Genomic DNA, 20,446 nt, shown 5'->3' on the forward strand with positions numbered 1-20,446 from the left:
ATAGGCTTCTCAACAGGCCACAGGCCAGGCTAGGTCTAATTATAGGCTAGGCTCAAGCCGAACTTAAGGCCTTTCACGGGCTGCAGGCCAAGCTCAGGCCAACAAGCTTCACCACAGGCCTGGCCTATTAAGGGTGAAGCCTGACCTGACCTGGCTTGTTTCTACCCCTATTAGTGGTCCTCGCATGAGATGTGAGAGAAATCACCGAGAACAATGTTGAGAATGCTACAGATGCCATAAGTTTGGACATATAACTCGTAATTGTCCAGAGACGCAGCAGCAAACTCTTAGTTTCAAATCTACAGTTCTAGGTAGAGTTTTTATTTTGACTAGAGAGAAGGTCGATACGTCTCCTAATCTGATTAGAGGTATTGTTTCTCTTCAAGGACATGATATACCTATGTTGTTCGATTCTAGTACCACTCATTCTTTTATTGTTATGGATTGTGCTTAGAAGTTTAAATTTCCAATACATGATTTGTCTTACTTGTTGAAAGTGTTAACTCCAGTAGGAGCTATTATGTTAACCACACAAGCTTGTTTAAGTCTCGTGCTTAAATTTTAGAATCGTGAGTCTATGATTGATTTGATTTGCCAACCTCTCAAGGGTATTGACGTGATTATTGGTATGGATTGGTTATCAGCAAATAATGCCATTTTGGATTGCAAAAGGAAGATGGTAACTCTTTCTTTGTGCACTACGACAGTTGAGGCTATTAATGGTCTTTTGTGGTTGTCTGCTGCTCAATCAACTAAGTGTATTCAGAAGGGTTTTCAAGCCTACGCTTTTTTCTTTTACATTAGTAAGGATAAAGAAGTTGGTATAGAGCAAATCGAGGTCGTAAAGGAGTTTCTTGAAGTATTTCCTATAGAAGTGTTCGGTTTACCCCCTAAGAGAGAAGTTGAGTTCTCCATTGAGTTAATGCCAGGGACAACTCCAATTTCGAAAGCACGGTACAGAATGTCACCTTCTGAATTAGTAGAGTTGAAAAAGCAAATGGAAGAGTTACTTCAAAAAGGATTTATTAGACCAAGTGTCTCACCATGGGGATCACCAGTACTATTTGTGAGAAAGAAGGATGGGAGCCTGAGATTGTATATAGATTATAGGAAGTTGAACAAAGTGACTATCAAGAACAAATATCCTTTGCCTAAGATTGATGACTTGCTAGATCAGCTAATGGGATCAACGATGTTTTCCAAAATTGACTTAAGGTTGGGATATCATCAACTAAGAGTCAAAGCGAAAGACGTCCCAAAGACGACATTTTGTACCAGATATGGGCACTACGAGTTTCTAGTGATACCTTTCAGTTTGACAAATGCTCCTACGGTGTTTATGGACTATATGAACAGGAGCTCAAAGCTGTACTTGGACAATATATGGGTTTTGAAAGAACAGTTGTCACATAAGGTGCCCACGCATGGCATACTCCACAGCAAGATATTCACTATTAATACTTTATAGTTTACCTAAATAAAAATATAGAAGTATTAGCATAAACAAATAAAACATATGTAAAACTATATAGCATACAAGAACATGGAAATTAAGTCATGGAGTTACATTGTCCTAGCTACACGAGTGCTTATATGCATCTTTTCATCATCATATAATTTGGCCAAACGAAAATCAGATATTTTAGGGACAAGCTCATGATCAAGTAGGATCTTACTAGCCTTTACATCGCAATGCACAATATGGAACCAATACTCTTCATGAAGATAATATGCCCATACAGATATCATAGCGTGTGGGCTAGTTGAGAGTTAAACAATTTCCTACAACACCCAAGTGACATACATGATGAGTTTAATCAACAGAAATAAAAGCAAAGGTAGAAAAGCTTTGCCATATACACAGGCTTCCAAAAATTCACATAGGAAGTAGAGAATGATCATGCCAAATAATGCTTGATCAAGACTCTTATTTTCTAGATACTCATAAACAAGAAGCTTTTTATTTCCTTCAATGCAACATCCACATAATTTAACAAGATTATGATATTGCACAGTAGATACAGTAACAATCTCAGCTATGAACTCGCTTTTCCTTGATGAGATCCTACAAATAATTGTTTCACAGCAGTTAATCTTTCATCATTCAATATTCCCTATAATTCAAAAGAGAAAGTGGTTATTCTCTTAAATAAATTCTAGGGCTTTGGTTTTAAGACTTCTATAAGCAAAAACTTTGTTCTTTAACAAAATAGAGCCCAAAAATTTTTTAGTTATATATCTATAACAGGTCTCCTCTGTAACGTTGCTAATGATGAGGTAGTGGCATGCGATGCAATTATCATTCCAAATCTTTTTACAGAATATTCACCTTATAAATAAGACCAAAACCTCCCTTGCCCAGCTTGTTGCCAGGATTGAAGTCATCTGTGGCATTTTTTAACTCAGAATAGCTAAAAGTGTATGGCTTAGTATCAATACCTAAGAGCTCTATAAATTAAACGTCAACAAGGTTATGGGTTGAAAATGAAACTGATAGAGTGTAATATGTTACTTTGAAGATGAACAATTACAGTTTAAAGAGTTCTGTGTATGTAAATAAAAGTGTTTTCTTTTTTTTTTTTGGTACCTTCATTGCCTTCTCCATGATGCTTTCTTCTCTGAATGATACAAAAAACCACAAGAAAAGATAGAAAGCTTACTACTCCAATACTAATAACAATTCCAACAACTAAACCAGTTCTATCCTTTTTATTGGTTAGAGGTCTGTTGCTAACCATGGGAAGGAAATCTATACAACACACAAGAATACTAAATCATAGTCACACATCAAAATTTTTTCTTTTAGAAAGTCAGTAACTAAACTTCTGGACTGCTGACTACAGTAAATTTTTGCCTGGTCTAGCTCCAATTACTGAAATCATAGGGCCATAACTACCTTGGGCTAGTATGCAACAAGTCCCTTTTCCAGCCTAAAAGAGATGGATCTCTAGATAGTTTTCTAACACACAAGCACAAAAATCCTTTCACACAGCTCTAAAAGAGGCCCCCCAGCTTTCCTTTTTATGTTAAAATCCTTGAAAATACGGTTTCCTTGGAATCAAACGAGAAAAATGAGAAAGAAGCAAATGGAGGCAAAAACAAAAGGGAACAGGAAAGAGTGGACATTTCAAATAGGAATCATGACAAAAATATTTAATGTCCAATATTCATATATCTTCTTATAAGAAGCTTAGCAATATTCCTTTAGAATTAAAAGATGCAATGCACTAATCAATAAGCCAAAAGTATAGGATTAGAATGTCCTGCAATAATTCAAGTATGTTGTGGCTTTGGAAAGGAAACTTCATGCATCATGCTTAGTACAATTTTTATTTAAAAAAATTAAAACTGTTTTCTAAAAGCCCTTGATATTACTCACACATTTTATTCATTATATTTACAATGTGTTGCTTAATGCAAATTTTAGATGAACCATCATTTTTGTAATTTTTTGAATGAACATTACAGATATCAATAGACAAAAGGAATAAGAATGGATTTCTAATCTTCTTATTATAGATTTCCTCAACCTCCTCCTAATGTTATTCAATAACATGTATTTCTTTACAAAATGTTCCATTGTCGCATATACCAAAATTTCAAGGCAAAACAAAATCTGTTCAATTATATGTATTCAATTGATGATTTGCAGGCAGGACTTTTCCCACACATATGAATCTTCTACTTGACCTAACCTATGGACAGATGGACAAGGAGATTCATTAAGAAATTTAGTGACTTCTATTTGGGCTATTACAGTCTAGTAATGCCTTTAAATAACATCATATATATCTAGATATAAATATCAAAAAATCATCTTCCTAGACTTTTCCATGTGGTAGTATCTACAATAAACATTTCTACAAAATAGAGAGAGATGTTGTAATCCCCATTTTTCAGGCCCAAGCCATAATATCTTAATGAAGAAGGAGAGATACTGGTAGTCTGAAAGAGCTCTGGGTCCAAAGTATTAGTGAACTAAGCACAGATCTGTTGTATAGAGGATTGTGTGAAGCAGTAAATAACCCAACATTGCTAGCTATCCATCTTTTAGTGTCAGTAACAAAATAAGTAGTAGTACCAATTGTCTCTTTGTCACTTTCAAATTTATTTCCATCTGATGTTGTAATTTGAGGACCGACACAATTAATCGCAAAGTCATAATCTGCATCAAAACATTTAAGATGGCTATTTTGATCAGTGAAAAAGAAAAGATATTAGTTAATTTAATTCCTAAGTGACATTATGGGAAAACTAAGCATATATAAAGCTCTAGTTTTCCACAATATGATAAAGGAAAATGAATTCTAAGGAAAATATGAAAAGAAATGACCAAACAAAGTCAAACACTCAGATAGTGTTGTGTGAGAATAGTCTTCCTTTGTAGTTTTAATTCCTACCATGGCAAACCAATCCTTAGAGTTACTTACATCTTCTAGGACCTTGAAAACAGGGAAAATCAAGATGTAAATATTCAAGTCCAGAAGGAAGGCCACTGCAAGAGAAAAGAGTCTATATCAAACCAGAAAACTGCATGTAAGTTCTAATTATCCATTGTTAGTTGTTACTTAAGTATGAACAAATTAAGGAATTGATTTTAAGTTTGTTTGATGAAAAAGAGCCATCTAGCCTTGTTTGGATGATTAGGAAGTATTAAACGTGAAAGTAAGACCTTTTTATAGTGTTTTATCCTTGTTATTATCGCTTAACAATGTGAAATGTCCATATTTTACCATTACATCTTAAGTAGGGGCATGAGAATCATTTTTATCTATAACATCCCTATTTTGTTCTCTTCCCCTTCCCTTCCCTTTTTGCCCCCCTCCTCATTTCTATACGCAATAATCCCCAGGTGAAAAGGCTTTAGTGGTACCACAAGTAAATTTATAAACTTCCCAAGCAGCATAAGAAATTGCGAGTCATAAAGAATATTTGATTTTTGATGCTTTTACTTGCCACCAAACCTAAAAATATATAACTAATCTCTTAAACTAACTCTTTTGATCTAAAGCCATATAGAGATACCCACGATTTTTTTCCTAAATTTATCATACCCCCTTAGATGAAAGATCCTTTAGCAAACAGGACATGTGTGTGTGTGTGTGTGTAAATATATATCATCATTGTCATTATTAAATAAAATGCATAATGATCACATGCTATATATATATATATATATGTAGATGTATATTGTCATTGTTATCATTAAATAAAAAGCATAACAATCACCTGCTATCTGAATAATTTATTGTCAAGTTGTTTGCAACCAAATTGCTGCATATGGTACCCCATAAAAATCACTATGTCAGTTTTACGGAACACACATATATACATGCATTGAGCAAACAAACATTAAAAATATCTGTGAGCTTAATCTTAGGAAGGGCATTATAGAATTTTTCTAAAAGCATGAAATCAACTTTAATTTTCTTTAGGAGTGATAAAAAGACATGAATGATTTTTATTGTATAAAAAAAATCATTGAGAGAGAATGCTATAGCCATAAAATTAGTCAGTATAAATACTAAAAAGATTATACGTTATAGAGCTTTGTAATTCTAAAGCCCCTCAGAGGGGCTGCTAGTTATAGAAAAGCAAGGAACTTTTGAAACCAACAAAAAAGGGAAAATAAGTGTTGGAAAGAGGAGGGTGAAATGATGATGATGGTAACAAACTACTTACACTTGTAAATTTGGTCGGTCTATCCAAGAAGGGAGAGCCCTGATAGACTGTTATAGGACAAGTCTCTGCAAGCATTCGTTCAAGTTAGTAAAGTAAGTACCTTATGAATGACATGTTATGCTTTGATCTTTTCGGCACCGTGACACCGAAGAGTTTAAATGTCAAGCATACTAACATATTGAGAAGAGATGAGCTTATCTGTATAGGGATAGTGCCACTAAGTTTGTTGTTCCTAAGAAATCTGAAATTGGAGAAGAAGTAAATGATGCTTAATTTAATCCAATCATGAAAGCATAAGAATAAATCCATAATTTAATACTTAGGCATGGCATATATATTACAAGTAAGCTAGTGAACGCAGATTGAAAAGTGATCCTGGAATCTGTCCCGTGATATTGTTGAAGCTCAAATCCCTAAAAGAACCAACATGCATATATAATTATCTGGGTTTGAAGCACAAATACAATTCAAGACCATTGATTATTAGTTGTAGACTTGTAATAGTAGTAGATATTATAATGATAACTGTATGAAGCATAAGATGGATAGCTACCTCAAACATTGTTCCACCATCTAAATTAGTGAACACAATGAACTAGCAAGTTTACCATGAGCTAGTGGAAAATATATCAAGTTCTAATCCCAAATCACTCAGCTTGATGAACATTTCATTTTGATGGAACTAGCACCAAAAATTTAGGGCTGTCCTTAATGTAATATCCTTTGATTATATTGTTTTCTGGTTGACAAATTGAAGAAAAATGGTAGCTATGCTTCTGCAATTTTGATTAAATAATTCAAAAATGCTATAGGCTGTTAATAGGGTACAGACCAGCTGTTAGAATTTCATAAACAAGAGCAATTAAAGAAATAAGCAGATAAAGAGACTCAGAGAGGGAATAATGGAAATAATATGTTGACTTGATTAAAACCATAAAGTTTAATCCCCTAATTTCTAGGACAGCAATGATAACAGCTAGCAGTAACCAGTCTATATCTCCAATGGAGATTTAAGTTATATGTATCTGTAAAGCCACATAAATAGGTAATACTCACAGTTGTATCAAACTCTAAAATTCACCAATGTCTGATGGAATTGAGTCAGAAATATTGTTATTTCTCAATACTCTACAAGATTTGTAACCAAATTGTTATGATACATTCTATAAGGGGGAAAAATACAATCATATCTATATAGTAGGCAGATCATAGATTACTGGGGGGCCATTGCCTTGAAACTTACAAGACATTCAAAGACTTTAGATTCCTTATAAATGCCAGTGAAGAGCTCCCATTAGATATTTCACTTATTCTCCTACATTTGAGTATCATATAATTAGTTCTTCTTACTCCACAAAAGGAATAGAAGAAAATAGTGATGGCACTCACAACTCTGTAAGAGAAGTCAAATTTCCAAATGATGATGGTATTGGTCCTTCGAAGGAGTTACCCTGAAGCCTCCTATCAAAATATATAGCAATTGAATTTAGTGAGTGCATACTTTTGGAACATAATATATAAGAATCAAAACAAGCATTCAGATTTCACATCACAAAGAATTTTGTGCATAAATTATTTCAAGTACTTTGATAGAATTTCATGATAAAAAGAAAAACAATTGATTGAACCCAATTGTTCTATTTTATTTCATATCATTTAAAGGGTTTTTATCATAGATTTTGGCTCCTTTTGATGATAATTGTGCTTAATTTAGATTAAGAGTTCTTGCTTTGAGTTAGTATCTTTTTTAGGGTGTAAAATTATCATAATTAGTTATTAATTGTATTCAATTGATTTCTAAGACATTTGATGCTTCAAATTGTTGCTTTTCATTGTAGGACACTTAAGAATTAGAGCCAAGATCAAGGACCAAAGGATGAAACAACACAAGATCAGAATATCAACACTGGAACACTTCGCTGCGGCAAAGAGAATTCTTCACCACGGTGCAACATGAAATTCTCATCAGTGATCTCTTGGGCAAAGTTCGCCATGGCCAACTTACAATTTTGCCACAGCGAAATCACAAAATTAGGCGAAGCTCCTCTTGGACATGCTTCGCTGCAGCAAAGGCAAGCCTTTGCCACGACAAAAGCTTCGTATCAACAATGCCAGATCGAATCAGAATGTAAAAATGGAGCCTCTAATCATATGATCCGACCCATTCCACCCCTTTACATGCTTTGAAACCCTATTTTTAAAAGATCACTCCATTCACCTCTAACACTCCATTCTCTTATCTTCTTGCCTCTCCACGTCCATCTTCTTCCCTATCCATTTCCTTTACCTTTTCTTCATTCCATCTCATTTTCTTCCACTCCCAACTGCCATGGCTAACGGATTCACTTTGGTTGGAGCTATTCTTGAAGCTATGGATGGCTAAGGTTTATCAACTCTTGAAGATGGTGAAGTGGCATGATTTTCTAGATTTCAAAAGGGAGTTTAGTTTTAGTCTTCAATTTTCTAGCTCTGAATTTATGATTTCCTACGTCTAGGACTTGTAAATTCTTAGTTAGACTCTTGAATTGATACTGTAATTATTGGTTAATGATTACATTTGTAGTTGGATTGATTAATGTAGAATTTTATGCTTAAATATATATGGTTACATATGTGCTTCTTTGTAACTCTCTTGATTCTCTCTCATCTTGCATGGTTGTGTTTTGATATTGAGTTGCTTGTGGGTTACATTGAACCAATTGCATTAATCATTCTTAAATTACACATCGGGGAAGCTTAACAATGTTTTTATTAATGAAGTTCATTGGTTTGAACATTGGACTCAATGAGTTATTGAGGTTGTTATTAAAAAAACCTAATGGATTTGTTAAAGTCCCAATATCTTAACTGAACTATGATTGCCATCAAAACCATTTTCAAGAGGTTTCCTATCATCTATTTTCATTCCATCATCATCTTATCAAAAATACCAAAAATACAGTAGCTTAGGTTTATTTTCATTGCATATAGTTTAGTTACATTTAATTTAATCTTAAAAACCCAAAAACCCCTTTTCATTGCATTACATGGCATTTAATCTAGCTTAGGTAATCAATAAAGGCTCCTAAAAGTGAACACGATCCGAGTTGCATCATTGTGCTACAATTCTTACAATTTGGTAAATTTCTTGCATTTGACCCTAAGGCATAACAACACGGTCAAATCAATAATACAATCACACATGTAGTCATCCCAAAGCCATATTTTAATACTAAAAACTCATAAGCTTAGAAGAGCTTCCAACCCCGTTGTAAATCCATCGGGGAAAACCCTGAAACTCACAAGGAGAAGAAACTTCTCATTGAAAACTTAAAGCTAGTAAACTTGCAGGTTAGCAATACATACTCAATACTCGTTGAAAATGTCGAATCAGAATGCATAGAAGATTCAACTTCTTAATTATTTTGAAACAAAAGGAAACTGATGATGTAGTCTTACAAGTCTATGAGCTTAGACCAACTTCCTATGAAGTCAGGTATCCTGCTAGTGAGTTCTATGTCTAAAGCTCAACTGGACAAACAGGAAAAATTTTTTCATCACCATGATTCAAGATATCCAAGAAAGAAAAGGAAAGATAAAAGAAAGAAAAATGTGATCTCTTACAATGTCTTTAGCTTTTTGAGATTGGCAAATGTAGGAGGAATCTAACCACTAGGTCCCGAACTAATTAAGTAGTTGCGAAGAAACGTTCAATTGAAATTTATATCATCTTTTTCTTTATAAAGAAATTTATGACATCTTTGATCTAATAAAAAATTGACAAATTGGTAATATAACGCATTTGTAAATAAAAGGACTTAATAATCGTTGACATAATCTGGCACCAACTCAAGAATTATAACTTTTAGACATATAAGAAGCGTCACTACACTGTTTAAACAAGATAATTGTCAACTCATGACTTTATCTAAGCATGACAGGCGATGTTGTCACTAAGGTAATTAACAATTGACAATCAACCAAAGGATTAAAATTTTTGGATATGAAACAACTTATTCTTCTATGCTCATTGAGGGGCTTATGCAATTTGGTCATAACAAAGAAAGTATATGCACATACTACAGTGGAACTTACAGTTGTTGCAATTTCACCATATTCCCTAGTTCATATGGGATAGAACCTAAGAAGCTGTTTGATGCAAGACTCCTGAATAGATAAAAATAATTAATTGGCTCCTGAATAATATTATCAGGATATATTTTTCACAAAAATCATAAATCTTGTAGAATAGAATGGCTGTTAAATTAAGCCGCATAGTTATTGCTTAATGTCATTCTTTATCAATTCTAGATGTTAACAAAACCCATTTGAAGGGAAAAGCAAAGAAAACAATATTACATCAAAGCAATATGACACAATGAGAATCTGCTGGAAAAACAAGCTGACATTTAAATTACTTGTAACAAAAAAAATATACAAGGGGGAGGAAATAGTTGCATGCGAGGGAAAGCAGAAAACGTACAATGATATTAACTCAATAAGATTTCCCAGTTCCTTCGGAATCTCCCTTGATAAAGAATTGATGCCAAAAGACCTAAATGATATTAAAGTGAGAGTTCCTAAGTATGTTCATCCAAGTATAACATGAAAGTCCAGAACTCTCCCTATTTGAGACACAGAAATGAGTCGTTTTGAATAAATTCATACCATTATATCAATATGAATGGTTTGAATTTGTTTCCCATTTAAATTTAAATTATTGTTTTTTCAAAATACTCCATCCAATCCTATATATAAGTAACAAAGTAACTACATAAATCAAAATATTGGTTAAAATTAGTTAAAACCATAGATGTGTGAGAGATGTATTTTTTTTAAAAAAAATATGCCCTCATTTATGAAGATGATGATTGAAAGAGATAATAAGTGGAAAAAGAGATGAGAAAAAGTGAGCAGAAGAAAGAGATGAAAAAAAGTATAATTTATTAAAAATAGAAATAGAAAATATGCAATAGATTTTTAGACAAACACAAATTGTTTATTTATATATTATTATATTATATAGGAGCAATAATGGCACATGAGAGAAATCTTACCTATATATATAGGGCCAAGGGAAGTATTAGTAACATATGAGTATAAACTATCCAAACCAACTCGAATTGATCGCCACGAGAAACATTTATATTAGCTAATAGGCCTCACAAGTACTGCATACGAGTCAGATTTCCAATGGCTAGAGGTAGAGAACCCGCCAAGAAATTCTGTTGGATGTCCCTGCTTGCAATTTGATGGAGGAAACTTTAGCATACTAAGAAATTAATACAGGAAAATCAACAAGAAAAATAACCCATTGATTTTTTTAACGAAAAGAAAAATCAAAACTCTTCCTCGGAATTTTTTTTTTTTTGCAAGAAAAACCCAGCTTGGAAAATTGAGGAGTTAAAAAGCATACAAATTGGTGAGGTGAGTCAGAGTCCATAGCTCTTCTGGGATTTCCTCAATGGTATCCAATGCATAGACCCCCCTGATACCATAAAAATGAAATAAACAAGCCATATATCAATAAATCAAGTTAAGAAAATTAAAACAGACATTGAACTTGGAAGTAAACTATCCACTATGAGCATTTAGAAGTTCTTTTAACTTGAAAATGTTTTTTTAAAAAAAAACAAGAGCAATATTCCTCTTTCTATGCCATTGGTTTTTTTGGAAAAAAAATAAACAACGATATTGCTCATCTCTTAAGACTTTTTCAAAGCGACATTGCTGAGCCCAAAAAAATTCTGAATACCCATCATTGCTTTGTGAATACTACCTTTAATTTAAATGAGACAAAAACCCTTAATTAATACTACTCTAATCCTTAATATAAAAGTTACTTTACTAATCAAGAATAATTTAAAAAATCAATTATAAATTTAGGAGACAAAATGAATTAAAATTTTATATTTTAAATAAAATATAATTCTCAACTAGCTCTTATATTAAGAATAAAAGATGTAGTAACAAAGAAAATAGTGAAGGCAGAGAGCATACAGTGCAGTAATGTGGCAGGTGGTGCTGCTAGAGCAGTTGAATTTGATGAATGGATTTAAGGCGCCAATGGTGGTGGTGTTGTTGACGACTCTTCCACTACATAGCTCACCTTCCACATATTTGCTAATGACAATATCCGCCATTTCTCGAATATTCTATTCACACTTCTCACTGCATAGATAACAGAACGTTCCAATTTTGAATATGCCACAAAAAAATTTTCTATTTACACTACTGCAAAAAAGAGCTTTCACAACGTTAATTTACAGCGGTCATCAGAAAAAGCGCTATAACAAATGACAGTAGTATTTTTATAATCATAAGGAAGTGAATTTTACTTTTCATAACGGTTATCCATAAAAACACTGTGAAAAGTTCTTTTTCAAATGGTTTTTTAAAAATTACCGTAAAAAAGACTTTTTACGATAGTTTTTTAAAAAACCGCCTTAAAAAATTTATTAAAATTTTAAAACCCTATCCATCATGTGATAGTTTTCACTTTTCACAGTCAGAGCCTATGGTTCTACATTACCATCCAACTTGATTTTCTCCCTCCTCCTACCTTTGCCAGCATTTATCCTTTGCTTCTATTGCCTCCACCATATTTTTCCATCACCGAAGCTATTGATGTCACCGTTACTGTCGCCATCGCGTCATCCTCTTCATTCAAATTTGTGAGTTTTTAGCTCTTTCTCCTCCATTCTTTCTGTAGGTTTCTTAGTTTTTATGGTTTTGATGTTTTCGTTGATTAAAAATATGATATTTTTCTGAATTTAAATAAATCTGATTTTTGTGCCTTTTCTTGTTTAAACATACGTTGATACTTGAATGGTTAAATGGATCTGATTTCTCTCTCCCTCATTTTGTATATCAGAGTTTGATAGCCTGACATTCATGAATTTTGTCAGATATGAGTCTTTGATTTTACCTTTATTAAATCTTAGTGGCTTCGATCTGATGGTTAAAGGCGAAGCTAAGTGGTGCCATTACGATAGGGAAAACATCTACATTTACTCCATCAGAATGCTTTTGACTGGTAACAGGTTATTAGTTAATTGATTTTCAAACCCCTTCCTTTGGGGCTTTGTTCTCCCGTTCCATCCTAATCAATAGGATGAAAGATAAACTTCAAAGGAAAAAAATTTTCACGGCGGTTATTTATATAACAACTGTGAAAAGTCACATACCACGCCAATTCTTAAACGACAGTGAAATCCTCTACATTTTACGTTGATAGCAAAGACGTTGCTTTTAAAACCGCCATGAAAAGCTCATTTTAACCGCTCTCAAATGTCTTTTTTGTAGTAATGTAAGCTTTGCATTCTTCTGAGCTCCAAGGAGCACGGTGATGAAAAGGTAAAGAGAATATATCGTTTAAATTAAATGCTAATTAACTTCAACTATAAATATTAAGGATTTTTAATTTTGTGGTTATTGGATAAAAAACATAATTATCATGAAATAATAAAAATAATGCAATCGATACTATATATCAATAATCTGCTTCTGTCTATCTATATATAGTAGCATAAGATAGACTAAACTGATCTTATAATTGGCACACTACTCATGGACTACATCACTTGGACGAGGGAGCTCAAACCCACACCATTAATTGTTAATAATTAATAATAATATCTTTACTAATAACACGTTAGACTTTTCATTGATGATGAGAAGGGTTAGATATTACTCATCCGATCTTTAATATAAGACTCATTTAACTAATTTAATTAGATTAAGGAAGTTAGGTAAGCTAGTTAATTATAAGAAAAGTGACACATTTTTCCTAACACGCCATAATCATCTTTTTTAATACCCTATCTCCCTCTTCTACTTGATTATAGTTGATGGAGCATCCATATGGGTAATTTAGAGAAAACTGATAAATATGAAAAATGAGTCTTATATTTAGAACCAAAATTAATTCAAGAATTGGGTCCTATATTAAAGACTGGAAGAGTATCATATTATTGGAAAGGGTTGTTGAGAGTTATGCAAATTCTTACAGTTTAGCATTTTTTTCCCAAAAAATAAAAATAAAAGTACTCATGAAATTTTTTTAAAAAAATTATAGTAATTTAAATCATCTTATCATCCAAACAGGTCACATAATAAGGTGGGGAAACTCCTGTTTAAAAAGCAGATTTTTCTGACAAATAAAAAACATATTCTAGGTATTGTCAAGACACAAAAACATATTATTTGATTTTTTTTTCCTTAACTGAAAAAGTTCAGCAGCAATCTGCAGCATCCTTCATCAGTATCTATCTCTAACAGTTATTCCTATATGAATGAATACTCACTTTGGAAGGATATCAGATCCAAAAACAGACGAGAGAGAGAGCGAGAGAGAGAGAGAGAGAGAGAGGCATAAATAATATATAATACCTTCAGAGGGATCGGTAGTAAGGTTTTGATCCTGTGAGGATGCAGCAACGAAGCAGCTGAAGAACACACAAACAGCAGAAGCAATTGCAAAGGCCATCACTGGCCAAGAAGAAGAAGAAGAAAGCATACGAAGCTGATCGATGATGCAAACGAAACTAAAAATGAATATGTGTACTGTGTGTGGCTTATTTCATGTAGGATTTTTGCAACATGCGGAGCCATACATGCATGTATGCAAGATATAAATATAATATATGCTATGCACATGCCATACTTAATATAGGATTTAATTATTGAGTTGATTTTGATCCTAAATACAAAATATATTTCTCATATTTAGAAACTCATTATTTGCAAAAGTTTATTTATTTTTCATTTCCTCCTCTCTCTTTTTGGCGTTAGGTACCGAACCTTACACTGGACTGATGCAAGGAGGGGCTGTTGACAGATTTGCATTGATGAGCATCCAATGCTCATCACATCTGGACGATCCAAATTTAATTTTAATTTTAATTTTATTTTTTAAAATAATTATTTTAATAGGTATAGAATAAAAAATAAAGATAATCTCTTAACTATCAGTTTTTTAAAATATAATTTTTTCTATTTTTAAATAATTATTTAAAAATATTAAATCTGAATTGTTTAGATTAGACATGGAAGGTCTAGATTGCTCATCAGGTGATGAGCACCGAGTACTCATCACCTGATGGGTACTGAATGCGGACGCAGCTGTTGACTTGAGACCGGAGACAATGCATTAGGGAAAGGTCGCGGTCGCCTGCCTCAGTGGGACTCACAAAAAAGTTGATGGCGAAGGCTTTAATTTGCCTTGCGGTGCTTTGACAATTTAAATGGCTTCTCTTCCACTTTACGTTGAATATCTCACTCAACTGTCATGCATACGTGTGTTTGGTCGTCATGGCTTTAAAAAATGTTTTGTATTTCCTAAAATTATTTCTAAATTTCCTTTTAAAATATAGAAATAAATTTCTTAAACTCTAAAATTATTTCTAAATTCTTAACTCAAACAAGGTGCTTTTGCAACCTAAGCACTGATTCATATTCACTCTCTTTTGCAGAAACATTCACAGGCTTTACATTAATCACACTTCCAGCGCACGCTTTCCTCTGGCCCTGGCCCTCGATCGATCTCTGTTTCTATTTGTAGCATCATCCTACCCTTTTAATTAGTACTTGGAAAGTTAGTTGTGAACTAAGATATTCCCGCCGTTTATTATTATATGAATTAATTTTTTGAACGGTTCTGTCCATTTTTATAAAATCCTTTTTCAATTTGTCTAAACATTTAATACATTATTACCTATTTTATCCTAAATTTAATATATTTGATATATTCTCTTTCTTCATTTATCTCACTATTACACTCTTATATTTATCTATTTATATATAGGGGTATATTTGAAAAAAAATTTACATTTACTACATATTAATTGCTTTTAACTAATTTTAACTATTTTTTTAAATTACGTAATTTAGTTAAAAAGATCTTAAAATAAGAGATGGAGAGGGTACATGTATATTTAGATGGTATATAAAGATTTGTGAGAAAGTCACTGTGTTTAAAGTTAATATACACATTAATTAAATACTTTTAAAAAAACAATTGTTAACAAATATTAAATTAGACATCTCTCTTAAATAATTGTTTTCGATGTATATACATATGTGCATAAACATATTTATATAAAATCTAGGAGAGGATTTAGTATAGGATACAAATAACAATTAGAAAACTTTTATAATTTTAGGGACTTATTTAAATTAGATATATTGAACATCTTATTTTAAAATATTTTTCTACATGCATTCAATATCTTAAAGTATTTTGTAGTGTGATTTTGCCTTGAAAGTATTTCTTAGGCATAATTTTATCTTTACTGTTAACTCCCCAAGAGTCCTCTAAGTGAAGGTACATCCAGCATAAGTATCTTTTTCAGTAGCACTCAAGGGTCAACAACCTAGAATACTTTTTAATGCAATTTTGTGCCTAAACTAATTTTTGAGTTAATTTTTTATCATTCACCTTTCATATTTTTATCATTTATCTTTGAGGTTCTCAATGATGAGGTTTTAATTTTTTTTAGTAATCGTCTTGGATATGTTCTAGATTTAGTTTTCAACCATTCTATTTAATTATTTTTAGTACTAAGTAAAAGCGAAGCTCAGGAAATTTTTTTTCCAGTTTTCTAAGAGTCATCTTAAATGTTTTTTATATTTATTTTCTTTTTTTCATGTTTTCAGCACTGAAAATAATTAAAAATTAGGATTAAAAACATGAAAAAGAACCAGATAATGTGTAAGATGATTAATGAGAAAAACTTAAAGCTGGTAATCGAAAGACGAAAATCTTAAAGATGAGTGCTAAAAATAGTAAAAATATGGAATATGAGTGATTTAAAAAAGCAAGATTAATTTAAATAAATGTAAAATACTTAATATTTGATTTTATGGGTATTAATTAAATATAAGAAAGGATCTTAAAAACCATTCGCAAACATATCAGTTTTAAGGTTCTTAATTATCAAAACCCGGGGGGGGGGGACTTGATGGGCAGATGACATGGCTTTTACTCGAGGGAAAATTTCATGAAAAACTTTTAAAATGCATAGGAGACATATCAGTATGGCTGGACCAATTTGGAATATTAAAATATTGGTTAAAAAACGCTATTGCTCTTAAAATATGAAAGTAAATGATAATAATTTTTCAGATATTACCTAAAATAAATAAGCTATCAACAAAAATTAATTCATCAATAATAAGTTTTCACTGACAATTCACACTCGGATAAAATTAAAGTTTTAAAACTTGAAAGTTGATGATAATAGTTTTTCAGATATTACTGAAAATAAATAAGCTATTTAACAAAAATTAATTCTTTAATAACAACTTTTATTAGTGGTTCACACTTTATTCACAGTTTATCTTCAAAAATTTGTGTTTGAAAATCTTGTCATTTTGCAAATCGGAGAAGCTTATCTATGGGGTCTTCCAATAACGTATGTCATTTTCCAATCACCAATGCCACATAGGGACGGCAGAATGGGCCACCGCATTGGCAAACCGTGGCTCCCAAAAGGGGACAGCTATAAATTCCATGACAAATAATTAAATACCTAGAAAGATAAGGAGACCAAGACCTTTGTTTTTCATTTTTGGATTTTTGATCCGAAATAAGTATTATCTCTTATCCTTAACAAAAAACTAATTGATTAATTTGAGTAAATTAAAAAAACTATTTAAGTTAGTTATTTGTAATAAATAGATATTATATTTTCTAAAATATTAGTTATTCGTAATAAATAGATATTATATTTTCTAAAATATTCTTACTAATCAAATGTATTGAGTAGAATTACTATTATTACAAGGACTACCTTAGAAAAATATATAAATGTGAGAAACAAAGTGAATTTGGGTCTTATATTTAAAATCAAAATAAATATTAAACGAACTCTTATATTAAAAATAGAAGGTAGTATAACAAAAGTCGTATGAGAACACTGTGCATCATTTACTCTAAAAATAATACTCTCATAATCCTTAATGGAAGTTCTAAGTAATTAATTTGAGTAGATTAAAAATATTAGTTAAATTAGTTAATGCATATGTTTTTTCCTAATTCTCTCCCTCCCTCCCTCCCTCTCTCCTATCTAATTATTATTGGAAGAATATTAATAGAGTTAATTTAGGAAAAAAAATTGATAAACACATGAAATGAGTTTTACATATAAAAGAAATATCAACTCCCCAGTATGATCCTACGTTAAAGAAATAATAACAACGATAAAATTAATTTTTCTTCCTGAAAAAACAAAAGAAGTAGACGGTAAACAGCATAAAAATACTGAGCTTTTGGATTCCTCATTTAGCAACCAGTGGAGGGTGGAATATTATAGAGTTATGATGAGATGCTAACTCCATACTAAGTAACTGAATAGACAACGTCCTTTTTCTTTCAATTGTTTTAACTAGGAGTGAATAAACACTTAATATTTATTAAAAAAAATCATATATATATAATACATATAACATTAAAAATAAATTAATGAATTTATCTATTGAAATGCACATAACTAATTGATAATTGCAAAGCAGGTCCATCAGTCTCAATCTTTCATTTCATTTTTTTTTAATAATAATTGTCTATTAACTAATTGATCCCAAAATGTTGAAGGTAAGAAAAGAAAATGGCAAAGACTTTATTCCCGTAGTCAAAGTATATATTATCATTAAAAAAGAATTGCAATGAAATATCAAAAAAAATTATTAATAAGTCTTAATAACAGTGAGTAATTATTATTTACTATCATACAACTTGTCATTATAAACTGTTTTGTTGTTATTAAAACTTTTTAATAATTATACTTCTTACTTAGGACCTCATAACAAATTTTTCCTATCATTGATCCATTACCAAAGCAAGAAACCAGAAGCAGAATCCACAAATCTACGGCAGCCAAACAAATAACCAACAAGAACAATACACAAACTGAACATCAACCAAAACCTAACTAAGAACAAAAGTTGTATTCCCTCGAACGTCTGAGCAGGGCAAAGCGAGGGACAAAAATAACGCTCAATCTCAGCCTAACTTCTAAAACCCTCCCGAGGAAGAAGAGGAAGCATGTTCTACGGTTATTTCCTGAATGCACCCTTTTTATTTATTTATTTATTATTTGTTTTTTTTTTTTGCCGCCATTTTACTTTTCTTTTCCTTTGGTGTTCCTCGATTTTATTTTCACAGCCCAAATCTAACAAATATCTGGGTTAGGTCTAGATGATTTGAGGCCCAAAACAAAATAAAATGGTTTATGATATTGGGTCAACAAATGGGTTTTAATCTATTCAATAAATGACTGGGCTTTGGTTTATCCTCACACAATTCGGCCTCTCTACTCCTTGAAGCTCTAAGAAGAACAAAAGCCCACTAACTTTTAGTAGTTCTTGTGTGTGGAAATATCTTTTTTTGGTTAATATATTCCAGGAGGGAACGAGATGAATATCAGATAATAAAAAAAAAGCCCCACAAATTTCAATATCGAAAGTAGTACAAAATTAAAAGCCAAATCATTCCAAGTATAGTTCAAAATGTGTTTGTGATTATTATGACTGCATGATAAATTGACGAGGTCTGTTATTTTTGGGGTGCCGAATGAGATATTTTCAGGCAAAGACATAGAAAAGTTTGTATCACGACCTTTTCTCCACAGTTTAATTAATTTACATGACGCAATTTATATATTTTAGTGGGAAACAACTTTCAACTCTTTTATATTCACAAGTCATAGTCAATTTAATTTAGGATTAAAGTTTGCCCAGCACTCTGAACTATTTTTTCATGTGCGCCTAATGTCCTAAAGTAATTTTCGGTGCATCCAGTGTCTCAAACTAATTAAAATGATGCATTCATATCCTGAACTAATAGAAAAATTAAGTTTGACATTTACCTTATTGACTCAACCGAAAGTTGACCGAAAAATCCTACGTGGCGGACACACAAGCCTCTGATGTGTATTATTTTGACAAGTTACGGTGCGCCTAGCATCCCGAACTATTTTCCTAAGTGTGCCTAATGTCTTAAAGTAATTTTTGGTACATCCAGTGTCCCAAACTAATTAAAATAGTGCGTCCACATCCCAAGCTAATAGAAAAGTCTCATTTGACCGTTACCTTGCGTATTCAGCTGAAGGTTGACTGAAAAATCCTACATGACAAACACGCAGGTGTCTGATGTATATTATTTTGACTGAAAATTCAATTTATTTTCTCTTCTTCTAACAGTTATCTTATGCCGGCTTTTAAACTTAAAAAAAAAAAAAAAGACTACCAATCCACCCTCTTAAATCCTAGTACATATACCACCCATTCAATCCCATCCTCATCTTTAACATTTTATCCTATTTCTTCCACCACTCCGAATTGAAACCGCAACTGCCGTCATAGCATACTTCCATCTCCGTCTCTATCAACTCTTCATCTGACTCGCATTTGCTTTCTTCCTCATAGAACACGATAAACTTCCCCTGGTCACTCCGTCGACATCACCGTCACCTCCAGAGAAAACACCCGTCGCTGCCAGGCTTATCTTGGGAGCTTTAGTCAAAATAATACACATCAGACGCCTGTGTGTCCGTCATATAGGATTTTTCAGTCAACCTTCAGCTGAGTCAGCAAGGTAATAGTCAAATAAGACTTTTCTATTAGTTTGAGATATGAACGCATCATTTTAATTAATTTAACGCTCGATGCACCAAAAATTACTTTAGAACACTAGGCGCACTTAGAAAATAGTTCAGATACTGAGCGTACCTTAACTCGTCAAAATAATACACATCAGACACCTGTGTGTCCTCCACATAGAATTTTT

General features: G+C 32.1%; 1 protein-coding gene and 1 pseudogene across 1 annotated transcript; one reads left to right on the top strand and one right to left on the bottom strand.

Moving 5' to 3' along the window:
• The first annotated feature begins 577 nt into the window (after nucleotides 1-577).
• LOC114712139 (uncharacterized) lies at nucleotides 578-1,209 on the top strand. The gene is made up of 2 exons (XM_028896608.1): nucleotides 578-1,095; nucleotides 1,173-1,209. The coding sequence occupies exons 1-2, from the start codon at nucleotides 578-580 to the stop codon at nucleotides 1,207-1,209; spliced, it is 555 nt and encodes a 184-aa protein (XP_028752441.1).
• A 196-nt stretch (nucleotides 1,210-1,405) lies between these two features.
• Nucleotides 1,406-11,804, bottom strand: LOC114712140 (probable LRR receptor-like serine/threonine-protein kinase At1g56140; annotated as a pseudogene).
• Nucleotides 11,805-20,446: the final 8,642 nt, after the last annotated feature.

This window comes from Neltuma alba, unplaced genomic scaffold, assembly GCF_004799145.2.
Source record: "Neltuma alba isolate B1F8T4 unplaced genomic scaffold, ASM479914v2 tig00011337_pilon, whole genome shotgun sequence".
NCBI lineage: Eukaryota > Viridiplantae > Streptophyta > Magnoliopsida > Fabales > Fabaceae > Neltuma > Neltuma alba.

Bases quoted from the DNA above. Each gene is read 5' to 3' on its own strand.
- LOC114712139 (XM_028896608.1), top strand. From the start codon at position 578: ATGATTGATTTGATTTGCCAACCTCTCAAGGGTATTGACGTGATTATT. The intron at 1,096-1,172 runs GTATATAGATTA...ATGACTTGCTAG, and splicing joins AAGGATGGGAGCCTGAGATT to ATCAGCTAATGGGATCAACG.